The 23,092-nt window shown below is 48.0% G+C and overlaps 1 protein-coding gene across 1 annotated transcript in view; it reads right to left on the bottom strand.

The window, feature by feature from the left end:
• The window catches only part of LOC148442101 (acid-sensing ion channel 1C-like), a gene marked incomplete at its 3' end in the record, with an annotated part of 595,053 nt that overhangs the window by 100,029 nt on the left and 471,932 nt on the right, over nucleotides 1–23,092 (bottom strand). The window contains exon 6 of the mRNA XM_088464233.1: nucleotides 15,855–16,008. Coding sequence (XP_088320359.1) covers nucleotides 15,855–16,008 — 154 coding nt within the window. The remainder of the gene's footprint in view (nucleotides 1–15,854; nucleotides 16,009–23,092) is intronic.

Genomic DNA, 23,092 nt, shown 5'->3' with positions numbered 1-23,092 from the left:
AGCACTGTGCTCCATATAATCATCTGTGAGCTAGGCTAGTCAGCCATGTGCTCCATACAATCATCTGTGAGCTAGGGTAGTCAGCACTGGACTCCATATAATCATCTGTGAGCTAGGGTAGCCAGCACTGTGCTCCATATAATCATCTGTGAGCTAGGGTAGTCAGCACTGTGCTCCATATAATCATCTGTGAGCTAGGGTAGTCAGCACTGGGCTCCATATAATCATCTGTGAGCTAGGGTAGCCAGCACTGTGCTCCATATAATCATCTGTGAGCTAGGGTAGTCAGCACTGTGCTCCATATAATCATCTGTGAGCTAGGGTAGTCAGCACTGTGCTCCATATAATCATCTGTGAGCTAGGGTAGCCAGCACTGTGCTCCATATAATAATCTGTGAGCTAGGGTAGTCAGCCATGTGCTACATAATCATCTGTGAGCTAGGGTAGTCAGCCATGTGCTCCATATAATCATCTGTGAACTAGGGTAACCAGCACTGTGCTCCATATAATCATCTGTGAACTAGGGTAGCCAGCACTGTGCTCCATATAATCATCTGTGAGCTAGGGATGCCAGCACTGTGCTCCATATAGTCATCTGTGAGCTAGGGTAGCCAGCACTGTGCTCCATATAATCATCGTTGAGCTAGGGTAGCCAGCACTGTGCTCCATATAATCATCGGTGAGCTAGGGTAGCCAGCACTGTGCTCCATATAATCATCGGTGAGCTAGGGTAGCCAGTACTGTGCTCCATATAATCATCTGTGAGCTAGGGTAGCCAGCACTGTGCTCCATATAATCATCTGTGAGCTAGGGTAGCCAGCACAGTGCTCCATATAATCTTCTGTTAGCTAGGGTAGTCAGCCATGTGCTACATAATCATCTGTGAGCTGGGGTAGTCAGCACTGTGCTCCATATAATCATCTGTGAGCTAGGGTAGTCAGCACTGTGCTCCATATAATCATCTGTGAGTTAGGGTAGCCAGCACTGTGCTCCATATAATCATCTGTGAGCTAGGGTAGTCAGCCATGTGCTCCATAATCATCTGTGAGCTAGGGTAGATAGCCATGTGCTCCATATAATCATCTGTGAACAAGGGTAGCCAGCACTGTGCTCCATATATTCATCTGTGAGCTAGGGTAGCCAGCACTGTGCTCCATATAATCATCTGTGAGCTAGGGTAGCCAGCACTGTGCTCCATATAATCATCTGTGAGCTAGGGTAGCCAGCACTGTGCTCCATATAATCATCTGTGAGCTAGGGTAGCCAGCACTGTGCTCCATATTGTCATCTGTGAGCTAGGGTAGCCAGCACTGTGCTCCATATAATCATCTGTGAGCTAGAGTAGTCAGCACTGTGCTCCATATAATCATCTGTGAGCTAGGGTAGCCAGCACAGTGCTCCATATAATCATCTGTGAGCTAGGGTAGCCAGCACAGTGCTCCATATAATCTTCTGTTAGCTAGGGTAGTCAGCCATGTGCTACATAATCATCTGTGAGCTGGGGTAGTCAGCACTGTGCTCCATATAATCATCTGTGAGCTAGGGTAGCCAGCACTGTGCTCCATATAATCATCTGTGAGCTAGTGTAGCCAGCACTGTGCTCCATATAATCATCTGTGAGCTAGGGTAGCCAGCACTGTGCTCCATATATTCATCTGTGAGCTAGGGTAGCCAGCACTGTGCTCCATATAGTCATCTGTGAGCTAGGGTAGCCAGCATTGTGCTACATAATCATCTGTGAACTAGGATAGTCAGCCATGTGCTACATAATCATCTGTGAGCTAGGGTAGTCAACACTGGGCTCCATATAATCATCTGTGAGCTAGGGTAGCCAGCACTGTGCTCCATATAATCATCTGTGAGCTAGGCTAGTCAGCCATGTGCTCCATACAATCATCTGTGAGCTAGGGTAGTCAGCACTGGGCTCCATATAATCATCTGTGAGCTAGGGTAGCCAGCACTGTGCTCCATATAATCATCTGTGAGCTAGGGTAGTCAGCACTGTGCTCCATATAATCATCTGTGAGCTAGGGTAGTCAGCACTGTGCTCCATATAATCATCTGTGAGCTAGGGTAGCCAGCACTGTGCTCCATATAATCATCTGTGAGCTAGGGTAGCCAGCACTGTGCTCCATATAATCATCTGTGAGCTAGGCTAGTCAGCACTGTGCACCATATAATCATCTGTGAGCTAGGGTAGTCAGCACTGTGCTCCATATAATCATCTGTGAGCTAGGGTAGCCAGCACTGTGCTCCATATAATCATCTGTGAGCAAGGGTAGCCAACACTGTGCTCCATATAATCATCTGTGAGCTAGGGTAACCAGCACTGTGTTCCATATAATCATCTGTGAGCTAGGGTAGTCAGCCATGTGCTACATAATCATCTGTGAGCTAGGGTAGTCAGCCATGTGCTCCATATAATCATCTGTGAACTAGGGTAACCAGCACTGTGCTCCATATAATCATCTGTGAGCTAGGGTAGCCAGCACTGTGCTCCATATAATCATCTGTGAACTACGGTAGCCAGCACTGTGCTCCATATAATCATCTGTGAGCTAGGGTAGTCAGTGATGTGCTACATAATCATCTGTGAGCTAGGGTAGCCAGCACTGTGCTCCATATAATCATCTGTGAACTACGGTAGCCAGCACTGTGCTCCATATAATCATCTGTGAGCTAGGGTAGCCAGCACTGTGCTCCATATAATCATCTGTGAGCTAGGGTAGTCAGCACTATGCTCCATATAATCATCTCTGAGCTAGGGTAGCCAGCCATGTGCTCCATATAATCATCTGTGAACAAGGGTAACCAGCACTGTGCTCCATATAATCATCTGTGAACTAGGGTAGCCAGCACTGTGCTCCATATAATCATCTGTGAGCTAGGGTAGCCAGCACTGTGCTCCATATAATCATCTGTGAGCTAGGGTAGCCAGCACGGTGCTCCATATAATCATCTGTGAGCTAGGGTAGCCAGCATTGTGCTCCATATAGTCATCTGTGAGCTAGGGTAGCCAGTACTGTGCTCCATATAATCATCTGTGAGCTAGTGTAGCCAGCACTGTGCTCCATATAATCATCTGTGAGCTAGGGAAGCCAGCACTGTGCTCCAAATAATAATCTGTGAGCTAGGGTAACCAGCACTGTGCTCCATATAATCATCTGTGAGCTAGGGTAGCCTGCACTGTGCTCCATATAGTCATCTGTGAGCTAGAGTAGCCAGCACTGTGCTCCATATAATCATCTGTGAGCTAGGGTAGTCAGCCATGTGCTACATAATCATCTGTGAGCTAGGGTAGCCAGCACTGTGCTCCATATAACCATCTGTGAGCTAGGGTAGTCAGCACTGTGCTCCATATAATCATCTGTGAACTAGAGTAGTCAGCACTGTGCTCCATATAGTCATCTGTGAGCTAGGGTAGCCAGCACTGTGCTCCATATAATCATCTGTGAGCTAGGGTAACCAGCACTGTGCTCCATATAATCATCTGTGAGCTAATGCAGCCAGCACTGTGCTCCATATTGTCATCTGTGAGCTAGGGTAGCCAGCACTGTGCTCCATATAATCATCTGTGAACTAGAGTAGTCAGCACTGTGCTCCATATAGTCATCTGTGAGCTAGGGTAGCCAGCACTGTGCTCCATATAATCATCTGTGAGCTAGGGTAACCAGCACTGTGCTCCATATAATTACCTGTGAGCTAGGGTAACCAGCACTGTGCTCCATATAGTCATCTGTGAGCTAGGGTAGCCAGCACTGTGCTCCATATAGTCATCTGTGAGCTAGGGTAGCCAGCACTGTGCTTCATATAATCATCTGTGAACTAGGGTAGCCAGCACTGTGCTCCATATAATCATCTGTGAACTAGGGTAGCCAGCAATGTGCTCCATATAATCATCTGTGAGCTATGGTAGTCAGCCATGTGCTACATAATCATCTGTGAGCTAGGGTAGCCAGCACTGTGCTCCATATAATTATCTGTGAGCTAGGGTAGCCAGCACAGTGCTCCATATAATCTTCTGTGAGCTAGGTTAGTCAGCCATGTGCTACATAATCATGTGTGAGCTAGGGTAGCCAGCACTGTGCTCCATATAATCATCTGTGAGGTAGGGTAGTCAGCCTTGTGCTACATAATCATCTGTGAGCTAGGGTAGCCAGCACTGTGCTCCATATAATCATATGTGAGCTAATGCAGCCAGCACTGTGCTCCATATTATCATCTGTGAGCTAGGGTAGCCAGCACTGTGCTCCATATAATCATCTGTGAGATAGGGTAGCCAGCACTGTGCTCCATATAATCATGTGTGAGCTAGGGTAGCCAGCACTGTGCTCCATATAATCATCTGTGAGCTAGGGTAGCCAGCACTGTGCTCCATATAATCATCTGTGAGCTAGGGTAGCCAGCACTGTGCTCCATATAATCATCTGTGAGCTAGGGTAGCCAGCACTGTGCTCCATATAATCATCTGTGAGCTAGGGTAGTCAGCACTGTGCTCCATATAATCATCTGTGAGCTAGGCTAGTCAGCACTGTGCTCCATATAATCATCTGTGAGCTAGGCTAGTCAGCACTGTGCTCCATATAATCATCTGTGAGCTAGGGTAGTCAGCACTGGGCTCCATATAATCATCTGTGAGCTAGGGTAGCCAGCACTGTGCTCCATACAATCATCTGTGAACTAGGGTAGCCAGCACTGTGCTCCATATAATCATCTGTGAGTTAGGGTAGCCAGCACTGTGCTCCATATAATCATCTGTGAGCTAGGGTAGTCAGCACTATGCTCCATATAATCATCTGTGAGCTAGGGTAGCCAGCCATGTGCTCCATACAATCATCTGTGAACAAGGGTAACCAGCACTGTGCTCCATATAATCATCTGTGAACTAGGGTAGCCAGCACTGTGCTCCATATAATCATCTGTGAGCTAATGCAGCCAGCACTGTGCTCCATATAATCATCTGTGAGCTAGGGTAGCCAGCACTGTGCTCCATATAATCATCTGTGAGCTAGGGTAGCCAGCACTGTGCTCCATATAATCATCTGTGAGCTAATGCAGTCAGCACTGTGCTCCATATAATCATCTGTGAACTAGGGTAGTCAGCACTGTGCTCCATATAATCATCTGTGAGCTAGGGTAGTCAGCACTGTGCTCCATATAATCATCTGTGAGCTAGGGTAGCCAGCACTGTGCTCCATATAATCATCTGTGAGCTAGGGTAGCCAGCATTGTGCTCCATATAGTCATCTGTGAGCTAGGGTAGCCAGCACTGTGCTCCATATAATCATCTGTGAGCTAGGATAGTCAGCACTGTGCTCCATATAATCATCTGTGAGCTAGGGTAGTCAGCACTGTGCTCCATATAATCATCTGTGAGCTAGGGAAGCCAGCACTGTGCTCCATATTGTCATCTGTGAGCTAGGGTAGTCAGCACTGTGCTCCATATTGTCATCTGTGAGCTAGGGTAGCCAGCACTGTGCTCCATATAATCATCTGTGAACTAGAGTAGTCAGCACTGTGCTCCATATAGTCATCTGTGAGCTAGGGTAGCCAGCACTGTGCTCCATATAATCATCTGTGAGCTAGGGTAACCAGCACTGTGCTCCATATAGTCTTCTGTGAGCTAGGGTAGCCAGCACTGTGCTCCATATAATCATCTGTGAGCTAGGGTAACCAGCACTGTGCTCTATATATTCTTCTGTGAGCTAGGGTAGCCAGCACTGTGCTCCATATAATCATCTGTGAGCTAGGGTAGCCAGCACTGTGCTCCATATAATTATCTGTGAGCTAGGGTAACCAGCACTGTGCTCCATATAGTCATCTGTGAGCTAGGGTAGCCAGCACTGTGCTCCATATAGTCATCTGTGAGCTAGGGTAGCCAGCACTGTGCTTCATATAATCATCTGTGAACTAGGGTAGCCAGCACTGTGCTCCATATAATCATCTGTGAGCTATGGTAGTCAGCCATGTGCTACATAATCATCTGTGAGCTAGGGTAGCCAGCACTGTGCTCCATATAATTATCTGTGAGCTAGGGTAGCCAGCACAGTGCTCCATATAATCTTCTGTGAGCTAGGGTAGTCAGCCATGTGCTACATAATCATGTGTGAGCTAGGGTAGCCAGCACTGTGCTCCATATAATCATCTGTGAGGTAGGGTAGTCAGCCTTGTGCTACATAATCATCTGTGAGCTAGGGTAGCCAGCACTGTGCTCCATATAATTATATGTGAGCTAATGCAGCCAGCACTGTGCTCCATATTATCATCTGTGAGCTAGGGTAGCCAGCACTGTGCTCCATATAATCATATGTGAGCTAATGCAGCCAGCACTGTGCTCCATATAATCATGTGTGAGCTAGGGTAGCCAGCCCTGTGCTCCATATAATCATCTGTGAGCTAGGGTAGCCAGCACTGTGCTCCATATAATCATCTGTGAGCTAGGGTAGCCAGCACTGTGCTCCATATAATCATCTGTGAGCTAGGGTAGCCAGCACTGTGCTCCATATAATCATCTGTGAGCTAGGGTAGTCAGCACTGTGCTCCATATAATCATCTGTGAGCTAGGGTAGCCAGCACTGTGCTCCATATAATCATCTGTGAGCTAGGGTAGTCAGCACTGTGCTCCATATAATCATCTGTGAGCTAGGGTAGCCAGCACTGTGCTCCATATAATCATCTGTGAGCTAGGCTAGTCAGCACTGTGCTCCATATAATCATCTGTGAGCTAGGGTAGTCAGCACTGGGCTCCATATAATCATCTGTGAACTAGGGTAGCCAGCACTGTGCTCCATATAATCATCTGTGAGTTAGGGTAGCCAGCACTGTGCTCCATATAATCATCTGTGAGCTAGGGTAGTCAGCACTATGCTCCATATAATCATCTGTGAGCTAGGGTAGCCAGCCATGTGCTCCATACAATCATCTGTGAACAAGGGTAACCAGCACTGTGCTCCATATAATCATCTGTGAACTAGGGTAGCCAGCACTGTGCTCCATATAATCATCTGTGAGCTAATGCAGCCAGCACTGTGCTCCATATAATCATCTGTGAGCTAGGGTAGCCAGCACTGTGCTCCATATAATCATCTGTGAGCTAGGGTAGCCAGCACTGTGCTCCATATAATCATCTGTGAGCTAATGCAGCCAGCACTGTGCTCCATATAATCATCTGTGAGCTAGGGTAGTCAGCACTGGGCTCCATATAATCATCTGTGAACTAGGGTAGCCAGCACTGTGCTCCATATAATCATCTGTGAGTTAGGGTAGCCAGCACTGTGCTCCATATAATCATCTGTGAGCTAGGGTAGTCAGCACTATGCTCCATATAATCATCTGTGAGCTAGGGTAGCCAGCCATGTGCTCCATACAATCATCTGTGAACAAGGGTAACCAGCACTGTGCTCCATATAATCATCTGTGAACTAGGGTAGCCAGCACTGTGCTCCATATAATCATCTGTGAGCTAGGGTAGCCAGCCATGTGCTCCATATATTCATCTGTGAACAAGGGTAACCAGCACTGTGCTCCATATAATCATCTGAACTAGGGTAGCCAGCACTGTGCTCCATATAATCATCTGTGAGCTAATGCAGCCAGCACTGTGCTCCATATAATCATCTGTGAGCTAGGGTAGCCAGCACTGTGCTCCATATAATCATCTGTGAGCTAGGGTAGCCAGCACTGTGCTCCATATAATCATCTGTGAGCTAGGGTTGTCAGCACTGTGCTCCATATAATCATCTGTAAGCTAGGGTAGTCAGCACTGTGCTCCATATAATCATCTGTGAGCTAGGGTAGCCAGCATTGTGCTCCATATAGTCATCTGTGAGCTAGGGTAGCCAGCACTGTGCTCCATATAATCATCTGTGAGCTAGTGTAGCCAGCACTGTGCTCCATATAATCATCTGTGAGCTAGGGTAACCAGCACTGTGCTCCATATAGTCATCTGTGAACTAGGGTAGTCAGCCATGTGCTACATAATCATCTGTGAACTAGGGTAGTCAGCCATGTGCTCCATATAATCATCTGTGAGCTAGGGTAGCCAGCACTGTGATCCATATAATCATCTTTGAGCTAGGGTAGCCAGCACTGTGTTCCATATAATCATCTGTGAGCTAGGGTAACCAGCACTGTGCTCCATATAATCATCTGTGAGCTAGGGTAGCCAGCACAGTGCTCCATATAATCATCTGTGAGCTAGGGTAGCCAGCACTGTGCTCCATATAATCATCTGTGAGCTAGGGTAACCAGCACTGTGCTCCATATAGTCATCTGTGAACTAGGGTAGTCAGCCATGTGCTACATAATCATCTGTGAACTAGGGTAGTCAGCCATGTGCTCCATATAATCATCTGTGAGCTAGGGTAGCCAGCACTGTGATCCATATAATCATCTTTGAGCTAGGGTAGCCAGCACTGTGTTCCATATAATCATCTGTGAGCTAGGGTAACCAGCACTGTGCTCCATATAATCATCTGTGAGCTAGGGTAGCCAGCACAGTGCTCCATATAATCATCTGTGAGCTAGGGTAGCCAGCACTGTGCTCCATATAATCATCTGTGTGCTAGGGTAGCCAGCACTGTGCTCCATATAATCATCTGTGAGCGAGGGTAGCCAGCACTGTGCTCCATATAATCATCAGTGAGCTAGGGTAGCCAGCACTGTGCTCCATATAATTGTCGGTGAGCTAGAGTAGCCAGCACTGTGCTCCATATAATCATCGGTGAGCTAGGGTAGCCAGCACTGTGCTCCATATAATCATCTGTGAGCTAGGGTAACCAGCACTGTGCTCCATATAATCATCTGTGAACTAGGGTAACCAGCACTGTGCTCCATATAATCATCTGTGAGCTAGGGTAGCCAGCACTGTGCTCCATATAATCATCTGTGAGCTAGGGTAACCAGCACTGTGCTCCATATAATCATCTGTGAACTAGAGTAGTCAGCACTGTGCTCCATATAGTCATCTGTGAGCTAGGGTAGCCAGCACTGTGCTCCATATAATCATCTGTGAGCTAGGGTAGTCAGCACTGTGCTCCATATAATCTTCTGTGAGCTAGGGTAGCCAGCACTCTGCTCCATATAATCATCTGTGAGCTAGGGTAGGCACAGTCATCTCTGAGGTAGGGACATTCATCTGTGAGCTACAGTAGGTAGAGTCATCTCTAAGCTAGGTACAGTCATCTGTGAGCTGCAGTAGGTACAGTCATCTGTGAGCTAGGGACAGTCATCTGTGAGCTAGGGACAGTAATTTGTGAGCTTCAGTAGGTATAGTCATCTGTGAGCTAAGGACAGACATCTGTGCGCTACAGTAGGTAGATCAATCTTTGAGCTAGGTACAGTCACTTGTTAGCTACAGTAGGTACACTCATCTCTTAGCTAGGGACAGTCACCTGTGAGCTACAGTAGGTAGAGTCATCTATGAGCTAGGGACAGTTGCCTTTAAGCTAAATTAAATACAGTCATCTCTGAGCTTATGGACAGTCACCTGTGAGCTGTCATGGACTGAGGAACTTAGAGTTGTGTACCCAAACTGGGGTGTTGGACAGAGACATCTGGATCAGTAGATGGTTTGAAATTGAAACAGGACGGTTTAATATAATTTCTGGTCATACAGTTGAAATAAAAGAAGATTGTAGTGTAAGATGAAATATTAGAGTCTTCTGAGCAGAGATAACACAACTAGAAGATGCTGAATAAGATTGTAGGGGAAAGTCTCTAATTAGTCATTGAACTTTGAAAAGGAACTGTAGACTTGGAATTTGATCTCCGGGCTGGAGTATCGTGGACTGAACTGAAGAACTTGGATTTGACTCCGGACTGGAATACTGTGGATTGAACTGGAGAACTTGGATTTGCTTTGTTGTGCTGGAAAGCATAGGTTTCACACCGGGAGCTCAGGAACATAGGTCATGCTGCAGCAATGGACATTATTGTACAGGCAACCAACATGTGTTACAGGGAGGTCCTTTATAGCACCAGGCTGGAGCAGATTGGCTGAGGCAACTAGGGACTGCTGCTGACTGGATGCATCAGTATCACCTGACCTGGCCCAAGATGGCTGCGCCCAGGTCCTGGAGAGTTTGAATGCTGGTGCGCCGCACGAGCAGGGATCTGCGGCAGTGGGACACAGGCAACAGCGGGGATGTTGCAGCCGATCCTCCAATGGAGGCCCTACACCGGAGATTGCCAGAGTAGCAGGCCGATGGCACGGCCGAGTGCGATAGCACAGATGCACAGGAAGGTACAAGGGTCTTGGGTGGAGGTCTCTGGCATGAGCTAAAGTAGGCACAGCCACCTCTGAACTTAGGGACAGTCACCTGTGAGATAGGGACAGTCACCTGTGAGCTAGGAACAGTCACCTGTGAACTACAGTAGGTACAGTCACCTGTGAGCTAGGAACAGTCACCTGTGAACTACAGTAGGTACAGTCATTTCTGAGCTAGGGACAGTCACCTGTGAGCTACAGTAGGTACAGTCATCTGTGAGCTAGGGAGAGTCACCTGTGAACTACAGTAGGTACAGTCATCTCTGAGCTAGGGACAGTCACCTGTGAGCTAGGAACAGTCACCTGTGAACTACAGTAGGTACACTCATCTCTTAGCTAGGGACAGTCACCTGTGAGCTAGGAACAGTCACCTGTGAACTACAGTAGGTACACTCATCTCTTAGCTAGGGACAATCACCTGTGAGCTACAGTAGGTACACTCATCTCTTAGCTAGGGACAGTCACCTGTGAGCTACAGTAGGTACACTCATCTCTTAGCTAGGGACAGTCACCTGTGAGCTACAGTAGGTACACTCATCTCTTAGGGCGGGGAGCATAATGCCACTATTTGAAGGTTCAGGATGAGGGGAGAGGGCTAATAAGATGCATTTCTATGAGAATCTTGTCATTTTGGCTCATGCCCCCTGTGAGTCTCTGCATTACGTGGCAAGAAAGTTAGTAACTGGGAGTTACTGTGAGGTGTGTATCCAGTATTATAGTGAGCAGCTGTATAAGAATGAGAGAGGTCAGTCCTCACAGACAAATGTACAAACAACAGAAAAAAAACACAACGCTCCGAGTGTCAACTATATAATACACATCAACAGTGGACTGGACCTGTGCAATAGGCAGGGCTGCCATCAGTAATGGTGGGGCCCAGGACTGACAAAATAGGCAGGGCCCCCTTCAACCCCACTTCCACCAGGCCCCCCAACAACGCCTATTCCCCCACTAACTTATTAATTCTCATTAAAACAAATTGTAAAAGAGTGAACATTATATTATATAGAGGCTAGAGCACATTATATTATATAGAGGCTAGAGCACATTATATTATATAGAGGCTATAGAGCACACTATATTATATATTATAGAGGCTAGAGGACATTATATTATATATTACAGAGGCTAGAGCACACTATATTATATATTATAGAGGCTAGAGGACATTATATTATATATTACAGAGGCTAGAGCACATTATATTATATATTATAGAGGCTAGAGCACATTATATTATATATTATAGAGGCTAGAGCACATTATATTATATAGAGGCTAGAGCACATTATATAGAGGCTAGAGCACATTATATTATATATTATAGAGGCTAGAGCACATTATATTATATAGAGGATAGAGCACTTTATTTTATTATATAGAGGCTAGATCACATTATATAGAGGCTAGAGCACATTATATTATATATTATAGAGGCTAGAGCACATTATATTATATATTATAGAGGCTAGAGCACATTATATAGAGGATAGTGCACATTATATTATTATATAGAGGCTAGAGCACATTATATAGAGGATAGAGCACATTATATAGAGGATAGAGCACATTATATTATATATTATAGAGGCTAGAGCACATCTAAAAAATTTAGGCATTTTAATAGTAACTGGAGGCTGCCAGGAAGCATGGGGAGCATTGCATGGAGCAGGGACAGTCTCATTCTCCCAGACTCCCAACATGCCGTCTCCACTGTCTGCAGCAATGACCTGGGACTCTGGGAGAAAGGACTCACACCTTCCACCCGCCCTCACTCACTCCTTCCCTCCTTCCTTCTTTCTCTCTGCTTCTGGTCGGTTCCTCAGGAGTCTTCACACCGCCCGCCGCGGCTCCTCTGTCCTCTCGTTTCATAACCTCACGCTGCGTCGGCATCAGTGATCAAGGGACAACTTTCTTGAAGGAGCTCAGGCCAGTAGGTAAGTTAGGAGGCGGAGCGGAGGGGGCTGGGCTGGGCGAGAAGTGACTCACTCTACTGTGAGGCAGGGGGTCCGGCCGAGGGGATAGTACTGGGTGTGGCCTGTCAGTTGTCAATGTCCTCCACCGTGGTCCAGAGGGTGGGGTAATGGCATGCGGGCCCTCTGAGTGTGTGGGCACAGGACTAAAGTCCCGGCAGTCCCCCCCTGATATATTTGTCTACTTCTGAAAAAGCATGTCAGGGAGAGTGTGAAAGCAGCACCTATGAGCACGGTGGTAAAGTGGGCGTGTACTGCTACACCTGAGAGGCGTGTCATACATGTGATAGGTGTGTACTGCTACACCTGAGAGGCGTGTCATACATGTGATAGTCATGTACTACTACACCTGAGAGGCGTGTCATACATGTGATAGTCATGTACTGCTACATCTGAGAGGCGTGTCATACATGTGATAGGTGTGTACTGCTACACCTGAGGGGCGTGTCATACATGTGATAGGCATGTACTGCTACATCCGAGAGGCGTGTCATACATGTGATAGTCATGTACTGCTACACCTGAGAGGCGTGTCATACATGTGATAGTCATGTACTGCTACATCTGAGAGGCGTGTCACACATGTGATAGGTGTGTACTGCTACACCTGAGAGGCGTGTCATACATGTGATAGTCGTGTACTGCTACACCTGAGAGGCGTGTCATACATGTGATAGGTGTGTACTGCTACATACGAGAGGCATGTCATACATGTGATAGGCATGTACTGCTACATCCGAGAGGCGTGTCATACATGTGATAGTCATGTACTGCTACACCTGAGAGGCATGTCATACATGTGATAGTCATGTACTGCTACACCTGAGAGGCGTGTCATACATGTGATAGTCATGTACTGTTACACCTGAGAGGCGTGTCATACATGTGATAGTCATGTACTGCTACACCTGAGAGGCGTGTCATACATGTGATAGTCATGTACTGCTACATCTGAGAGGTGTGTCATACATGTGATAGGTGTATACTGCTACATCTGAGAGGCGTGTCATACATGTGATAGTTATGTACTGCTACACCTGAGAGGCGTGTCATACATGTGATAGTCATGTACTGCTACACCTGAGAGGCGTGTCATACATGTGATAGTCATGTACTGCTACATCTGAGAGGTGTGTCATACATGTGATAGGTGTATACTGCTACATCTGAGAGGTGTGTCATACATGTGATAGGTGTGTATTGCTACATCTGAGAGGCATGTCATACATGTGATAGGCGTGTACTGCTACATGTGAGAGGCGTGTCATACATGTGATAGGCGTGTACTGCTACATGTGAGAGGCGTGTCATACATGTGATAGGCGTGTACTGCTACATGTGAGAGGCATGTCATACATGTGATAGGCATGTACTGCTACATCTGAGAGGCATGTCATACATGTGATAGGCATGTACTGCTACATCTGAGAGGCATAGCATTGATTTACATCCACATGTAAATGAGCCCCAAAGCAGTTATTAAGATCTACTTGTTGGTGAAAACACACTGATACTTCTCAGAATATGCATATAGCCATAGGGATCATTGTGCCTTATACCCAATGCAGGGAAATTATACTAATACATGTAGCCATAGGGATCACTGTGCCTTATACCCAATCCAGGGAAATGATACTAATATATGTAGCCATAGGGATCATTGTGCCTTATACCCAATGCAGGGAAATTATACTAATACATGTAACCATAGGGATCACTGTGCCTTATACCCAATGCAAGGAAATACTAATAAATGTAACCATAGGGATCATAGTGCCTTATACCCAATGCAAGGAAATACTAATAAATGTAACCATAGGGATCATTGTGCCTTATACCCAATGCAGGGAAATTATACTAATACATGTAGCCATAGGGATCACTGTGCCTTATACCCAATCCAGGGAAATGATACTAATATATGTAGCCATAGGGATCATTGTGCCTTATACCCAATGCAGGGAAATTATACTAATACATGTAACCATAGGGATCACTGTGCCTTATACCCAATGCAAGGAAATACTAATAAATGTAACCATAGGGATCATAGTGCCTTATACCCAATGCAAGGAAATACTAATAAATGTAACCATAGGGATCATTGTGCCTTATACCCAATGCAGGGAAATTATACTAATACATGTAACCATAGGGATCACTGTGCCTTATACCCAATGCAAGGAAATACTAATAAATGTAACCATAGGGATCATAGTGCCTTATACCCAATGCAAGGAAATACTAATAAATGTAACCATAGGGATCATAGTGCCTTATACCCAATGCAGGGATATTATACTAATACATGTAGCCATAGGGATCATTGTGCCTTATACCCAATGCAGGAAATTATATTAATGATCCCATTTGAATGTATATATCTCTGTTTTTAATATAACAGTGTCATAATGGGGGTAAGGTGAAATGATGGAGATTGGTAGACTCTTCTGGGAGTCAGGGAGATTGCTGTTTTGTCAGAGAGACGGGGAGATTGCTGCTATGTCAGGGAGACGGGGAGATTGCTGCTATGTCAGGGAGACGGGGAGATTGCTGCTATGTCAGGGAGACGGGGAGATTGCTGCTATGTCAGGGAGACGGGGAGATTGCTGCTATGTCAGGGAGACGGGGAGATTGCTGCTATGTCGGGGAGACGGGGAGATTGCTGCTATGTCGGGGAGACGGGGAGATTGCTGCTATGTCGGGGAGACGGGGAGATTGCTGCTATGTCGGGGAGACGGGGAGATTGCTGCTATGTCGGGGAGACGGGGAGATTGCTGCTATGTCGGGGAGACGGGGAGATTGCTGCTATGTCGGGGAGTCGGGGAGATTGCTGCTATGTCGGGGAGTCGGGGAGATTGCTGCTATGTCGGGAAGATTGCTGCTATGCCGGGGAGACGGGGAGATTGCTGCTATGTCGGGGAGACGGGGAGATTGCTGCTATGTCGGGGAGACGGGGAGATTGCTGCTATGTCGGGGAGACGGGGGGATTGCTGCTATGTCAGGGAGACGGGGGGATTGCTGCTATGTCAGGGAGACGGGGGGATTGCTGCTATGTCGGGGAGACGGGGAAATTGCTGCTATGTCGGGGAGACGGGGAGATTGCTGCTATGTCGGGGAGACAGGGAGATTACTGCTATGTCAGGGAGTCTTCCCGACAATGAGGGAGAGTTGGCGAGCGTGGTCCCTGATGGTGGCCCTGGCCATAGGGGAGTATTCTCACTGCAAAGGCTTTGCCAGTGTTGCTAAAGGACCCCATACGATCTTTTGGACACCAAAAGATTACATATGACAGACTATGGACTTTACCCCGGATGTATGCTCCTAATGCTGCTATATTGTATAGATTTATACCATTTACTCATGCGTACTGGTGATTTTTGCTTTTTTATTTCATTCAAAAATCATTGTGCTGATATAGTTTTATCTATACAATCTATATGTGTCTTTTATTGTTTTGTGCATATGAATTCAATTGAAAATAAATTATATAAATCACTCATATTATATAGTTATCACTCAGAGCGCAGTTTTTTTTTTCTGTTGACTGCATTACGTGGCGCCTATTGCAGTGAAGCCCCCAGCCCCGCCGTAGTGATGGAGACTATACTCACGCAATGTATTCCTCGGTCTTGTTGTAATTTAAGGCCAGATATTTGGCAGATGCTTTGCTCGGGATTTTCACCATAGACAGCTCCTTCCCAAACCTGACCAGACTGCATGGCGTGTCACACACGCAGAAGGACGTCCCTTGCTCCCCCTTGGATTCTGGAAATGTCACATAAACATCACAGATGAAGAAAAATAATAAGAGTTATGGTATAAAATATCTTTGTTAACTCTTTTTCTTCGAGGTCCATGGGGTCCACAGCCATTACATTGGGGTATGAATCCCGGTCACCAAACAGTTAACGCAAACAAGTTCTCTGCTCCCAGGATGCACCGGGGTTCCTCCTCATATACCCCACCTCCTGCCTCAGGTAGCCAGTTCGTCACCAAGCTCAAGCAGGCGCAGACAAACAAAGGGTAAGAAAGAAAAGACCCCTACTTACGCGTTCAGACTCTCAAGAGAAGAACTATGGAAAACCTCCCCAGAACTACAGGTGCGTCTGGGTGGGTGTCCTGTGGACACCATGGACCTCGAAGAAAGAGTTAACAAAGGTATGTCATACCAGAACTCTTATTTTCTTCTACGGGGTCCATGGGGTCCACAGCCATTACGTTGGGGATATCCCAAAGCACTAACCCTACGGGCGGGGACGCTCCTGGCTCTCGGAAGAGAGGAGACTCCTATGCCCGAAGGAGGCATCCTGAGAGGCGAAAGTGTCAAAGGAATAAAATTTGACAAGGGTATGGATGGAAGACCATGTGGCTGCTTTGCATAATTGCTCAGCAGAAGCACCCCGGCGGGCCGCCAATGATGGATCTACCGCCCTAGTAGAATGTGCCGTCACTGAATCTGGCACCCGCATACCAGCTTGTGTATAAGCCAATGAAATTGCCATGCGAATCCACCTGGCAGTGTCTGTTTATTGGCTGGCCAGCCACGCTTATGACAACCATAAAGCACAAAAAGTGAATCGGACTTCCTCCATTTGCTCGTGCGTTTAACATAAATTCTCAACGCACGGACCACATCCAGGGAAGCCTCACCTTGTGAGAGACTTGTGCCCTGAAATGCTGGAACTACTATTTCTTCATTAATATGAAATTTAGACACCACTTTCGGAAGGTAACCCTCCCTAGTACTTACTACTGCTCTATCCTGATGAAATACCAAGAACGGCTCCCGGAAGGAAAGCGCAGCTAAATCCAACACTCTACGTGCAGATGCTATAGCAAGGAGGAATACCGTCTTTGAGTTCAATAGACATCAAGTGGCTAACAGCAAAGGCTCGAACGGAGGAGCCTGTAAAACCTTCAGAACTGAGTCAAGTCCCACGGAACAACCGGGGAAACAAAGGGAGGCTGAATCCTCAACACCCCCTGAAAAAAGGTCTTTATATCCGGTCTCAGAGCAATTTTATGTTGGAACCAGACTGAAAGAGCTGACACCTGTACCCTTAAAGAGGCCAGACGGAGCCCTTTTTCCAGACCGCTTTGAAGGAAATCAAGCACTCTGGATATCAGGAATTTCTGTGGATCATACCCTTTCAGTTCACACCACTGAAACAAAGTATGCCAAACCCTATAGTATATACGGGCTGAGGATGGTTTCCGTGCCTTCAACATCGTCCGTATAACAGACTCAGAAAACCCCTTCTTCCTCAAGACGGAGGCCTCAAGAGCCATGCCGTCAGCGATAGCCAATGAAGATCCGGGTACCATCAGGGACCCTGAAGCAACAGATCCGGTCTCAATGGTAGAGGCCATGGAGTGTCTATGGAGAGAGACCATAGATCTGTGAACCAGTGCCGTCTCGGCCACGCCGGAGCTATTAATATGACGGTGCTGCCCTCTTGTTTGATCTTTCTGACAACTCTGGGCAGAAGAGCAAACGGGGAAAACAGATATACCAGCTTGTAACGCCACTTTACTGACAGTGCGTCTACAAACTCTGCTCTCGGATCTCTTGTCCAGGATCCGTACCTGGGAACCTTGTTGTTCCTTCTTGATGCCATCAGATCTATTTCTGGTAGACCCCACCTGTCCACAAGGTTCCGAAAAACCTGTGGATGTAGGGCCCATTCTCCTGCATTTATCTCTTGCCGACTGAGAAAATCGGCCTCCCAATTCAGGATTCCTGGAATGAACACGGCAGATATCGTGGGCAGATGAGTCTCTGCCCATACCAGGATCTTTGATACCTCTGCCAAGGCAGCCCGACTCCTTGTGCTGCCTTAATGATTTAGGTAGGTGACTGCGGTGTGATTGTCCGACTGTATCTGCACCGACCTGCCCTTTAAAATTTACTGAGCCTGCACTAAAGCTTTGAATATAGCTCTTAGTTCCAGGATGTTTATCGGTAGCCGGCTTTATGCCACTGACCACTTTACTTGGAAAGTGTGTGACCCCGTTATCGCCCCCCAACCTTGAAGACTGGAATCGGTTTTGACTAATGTCCAATCCGGCACCCAAAAGGGGAGACCCTGCCTGAGATGCTTTGTCTGCAACCACCAGGTCAGGGACAACCGTACCTCTGGAGAGAGACGCAGCAGCTGAGACCTGATCGTGCGATGATCCTTGTTCCAGCGAGACAGCACTAATTGCTGCAATGGTCTGGAGTGGAATTGAGCGTATTCCACCATCCTGAAGGTGGCCACCATTGACCCCAGGACCTGCATGGCTACTAGAACGGATATCTGCCTGTTGCGAAGCAACCTGCGTATTCGTGATTGTAAGGAAAGAATCTTCTCCTCCAGCAGATATATTTTCTGCACCACGGAGTCCAATCTCGCATCTGTTGTACCGGACAGGGTGACAACTTTTGCCAGTTTATGATCCAGCCGTGACTGTACAGACATGATACTGTCAGCCTCAAATGATCCTGTACCTGCTGTGGGGACTGCCCCAGCAACAGGTGGTCGTCCAAGTACGGCAAAATCCTGACGCCTTGGTGTCTGAGGCATGCCATCATCACCGCCATCACCTTGGTGAATACCCGAGGGGCTGTGGATAGGCCAAATGGCAGGGCCTGGAACTGAAAATGTTCCTCCCCTACCGCAAAACGAAGATATTTTTGATGAGTCTGTGTGATTGGGATGTGAAGGTAGGCATCTCGTATGTCTAGGGACACCATATAGTCCCCCTGTTCCATTGTCAACACAATCGATCGCAATGTTTCCATCCTGAACCCGGGGGCTCGAACAAATTTGTTGAGCTCTCTCAGATTCAGAATAGGCCGGTATGACCCATTCGGTTTCTGAATCAAGAACAGATTATAGTAAAACCCCTCTCGGAACTGATTCTCTGGCACCGGAATCACTACTTCTGATGCTAGCAAGGCAAGAATAGCCTTCTGAAGGGCCAAAGCTTTTTCTGAACCCACCTGCGGGTTTACACAAAAGAACCTTTGTGGAGGAGTCCTCCAAAACTTCAGGGCGTGCCCTCGGGAAACAACTCCTCGAACCCAGGCATCCTCCGTCATGAGGTGCCAGGGCTCTGAGAACCTAAGTAGTCAGCCCCCCACCCTGGGATCCCCCAGGGGGTGGCCCGTCCCATCAGGCCACTGGTTTATCCTGGACCCTAGATCCTGGACGTCTGTTCTGCCAGGGCTTTACTGGGTCCTGCCTTTGTTGGTGGAAATCTCGCTTAGGGCTGACCTTTGGCCTTGCCCTGCGGCCGAAACCCCCAAAAGGACGCCCTCCTCAATTTAGATGAGGTTGCTGATGGCAAACATGCCTGCTTTGAGGCTGCCATGGAGGATACAATTTTGTCCAATTCTGGACCAAAGAGAACACCTCCTGTGAATGGAAGGAATTCTAGGGCCTTTTTGGACCCGGCATCTGCCTTCCAATCCTTCACCCAGAGGATCCTACGTGCCACCACGGACTCTGCTGAAACTTTAGAGGAAAGGATCTCTGCATCCAAGATGGCATCTCCCAAATACGAGGCCCCTTCTCTAATAAAGGAGATCATATCCAGTTGCTCCTTAGAGGCATCTGGTTAAGACTCCGTTAGAGTCTTGGTTCACTCCTCAATAGCTCTTGCTACCCAGGCAGTGGCCAAAGCTGGGCGGCTGGCCATTCTTGCCAGCGAAAAAATTGATTTGAGACAAGTCTCCAGTCTCCTATCCGTGGTTTCCTTCAGCGAAACTGCTGGGATTAGCAGAGTGGTACGTTTGTGCCACATGCGCATCAACGGATGGTGGATTCTCCCACCTGGCACAATCCTCTGCTGGAAAAGGATATAGAAGCGCCATTCTTTTAGACGAATGGCTTATCTTATCTGGACGGACCCAGGCTTCCTCCATAAGTTCTGAAAAATGTTCAGACTTTGGGAATTCTGCCTTAACCACTTTCTGGCGCTTAAACAGGGGGGCTTTCCTAGGTGGAAGATCCCCTTCCTCGATATTTAACAACGATTTTACAGCCCTTATCAGAAAAGGGACATCGGCTACTGGGAAATGATCATCACCCTCCTCGGAGCTAGACTCCTGTGAAGAGTCCTGTGCCTGTTCCTCCTCCTCGGGGGCACTGGAGTACTCACCCATGTAAGGTGGTACATGGCGCCTAGATTTAGGCTGCTTTGGCCTGAGGCTGAATAACCCCCGAGGATGATGCCATAACCTTACCAGCACCAGGGTCCATCCCAGGCGGCCACATCATGGGCATAGGATGCATCTGCTGAGGCAAACCCCAAACCGGTGGTACCGGAGCAGCCAGCCATTCCGCCACCTGAGCCATTACCTGAGAAAATGATGCCCAAGGAGGCTCAGGGCCTGAAACAGGCAGAATTAATTGGTGTGGAGGCTGTCTGAGTAGAAAGTCCTGTGGGGACAATCCTGCCTTGCAGGCTATACAGGATATCAGCACCGGGGCTCCCACCACCTGACCCTCAGACTCCTTAGACATAACACTATGCCACTGGTTCTGAGCGTATATCTGCTGCTTTCTTCTCTCAAGCCCACACACCTGTAGCAAGGGAAGGGGAGAGACCGTGACAGTATACAGGAATTACAGTCCTTTTATAGAAGAAACAGTATCCATAGACAACAATCACGTCATGCATAAATACTCCGCAAGCCATATGCATATAAGCTCTCACTACCACAATCAGCCTCAGCTTAGGTAGGATAGAGCCCTGTAAAGGCTTAGACCAGCAGTAGGCAAGGTATACAGGGAGACTGCCCAGCGTCCTGCAGGAGCAGCGTTCAGAGAGCAAAACTGACATACACTCTGGCTGCCCTATATGGAGGCTGGGAAGTGCAATCCACAATCACTGCGCCAGAGGACTGAACTAGCATGTGGATTGGGGGAGGGGACGCCGGGGAAGCGTACCTCCCCTATGCTGCTTGGACCTGCCTGGTAAACTGACCTGGCCGCCGCCACAAGCCCCGGCAGGTCAAGAACATCATATCCCAGCGGTCTAGGCTAAGAGACAAGCCGTATGCCTCCTGACTGCAGCGCGCCTCCGGCCAGTCTCACCGCCGGAGGCCGGACCGCCACATGGTCCCGGTGTCAGCAGCCGCTGCAACCACCTGCTTACCTGCCATCCCCTTGATCCGGTTGCGGTCCAGGGCATGAGAGCCCCTGCCGAATCCACAGTCATGGACCTGCCAAGGCTACGGTGCTGCACCGGAGGAGGTAGTTGCAGCGCGTGGCCGGTGCGCCCTCAATCAGGCGCGAGTCTGCTTCCAAGACAGCTCAGACCACCCGCTGAGATAGAGAGTATTTTGCTACTCGTCTGCAGTACTGCTCCAGCAGTCCCACTGTCTATGTGGTGAGCACACTAAACAGGAAGAACTGGCTACCTGACGCAAGGGATGGGGTATATGGGGAGGAACCCCAGTGCATCCTGGGAGCAGAGAACTCGTTTGCATTAACTGTTTGGTGACCGGGATTCATACCCCAACGCAATGGCTGTGGACCCCGAAGAAGAAATCTGTAAAATTTAAATTCTTTTCAGCTTATTCCAAAGTGCAATAGACACAAAATTACTGCAAGAAAGAAGCTTCTATAACAGTCACCATATTGTCTGTTATACCAGAATGTGCAGAGCTGTCGTGTTCCCTGTGTCACCATCTGCAGAGCTGTCGTGTTCCCTGTGTCAGCATGGGCAGAGCCCTGGCCTTCCCTGTGTCAGCATGGGCAGAGCCCTGGCCTTCCCTGTGTCAGCATGGGCAGAGCCCTGGCCTTCCCTGTGTCAGCATGGGCAGAGCCCTGGCCTTCCCTGTGTCAGCATGGGCAGAGCCCTGGCCTTCCCTGTGTCAGCATGGGCAGAGCCCTGGCCTTCCCTGTGTCAGCATGGGCAGAGCCCTGGCCTTCCCTGTGTCAGCATGGGCAGAGCCCTGGCCTTCCCTGTGTCAGCATGGGCAGAGCCCTGGCCTTCGCTGTGTCAGCATGTGCAGAACCCTGGCCTTCCCTGTGTCACCTCTGTACAGTATTCATGTTCCCTGTGTCACCTCTGTACAGTATCCATGTTCCCTGTGTCACCTCTGTACAGTATTCATGTTCCCTGTGTCACCTCTGTACAGTATTCATGTTCCCTGTGTCACCTCTGTACAGTATCCATGTTCCCTGTGTCACCTCTGTACAGTATCCATGTTCCCTGTGTCACCTCTGTACAGTATCCATGTTCCCTGTGTCACCTCTGTACAGTATTCATATTCTCTGTGTCACCTCTGTACAGTATTCATGTTCCCTGTGTCCTCTGTGTCACCTCTGTACAGTATTCATGTTCCCTGTGTCACCTCTGCACAGTATCCATGTTCCCTGTGTCACCTCTGCACAGTATCCATGTTCCCTGTGTCACCTCTGCACAGTATTCATGTTCCCTGTGTCACCTCTGTACAGGATTCATGTTCCCTGTGTCACCTCTGTACAGGATTCATGTTCCCTGTGTCACCTCTGTACAGGATTCATGTTCCCTGTGTCCTCTGTGTCACCTCTGTACAGTATCCATGTTCCCTGTGTCACCTCTGTACAGTATCCATGTTCCCTGTGTCACCTCTGTACAGTATCCATGTTCCCTGTGTCCTCTGTGTCACCTCTGTACAGTATCCATGTTCCCTGTGTCACCTCTGTACAGTATCCATGTTCCCTGTGTCACCTCTGTACAGTATCCATGTTCCCTGTGTCACCTCTGTACAGTATTCATGTTCCCTGTGTCACCTCTGCACAGTATTCATGTTCCCTGTGTCACCTCTGCACAGTATCCATGTTCCCTGTGTCACCTCTGCACAGTATCCATG

The sequence above is a fragment of the Taudactylus pleione genome, unplaced genomic scaffold (genome assembly GCF_031769625.1).
Source record: "Taudactylus pleione unplaced genomic scaffold, aTauple2 ptg001619l, whole genome shotgun sequence".
Classification (NCBI taxonomy): domain Eukaryota; kingdom Metazoa; phylum Chordata; class Amphibia; order Anura; family Myobatrachidae; genus Taudactylus; species Taudactylus pleione.
Note: the sequence above shows the minus strand (reverse complement) of the source record. Positions and strands in the feature narration are given on the sequence as shown.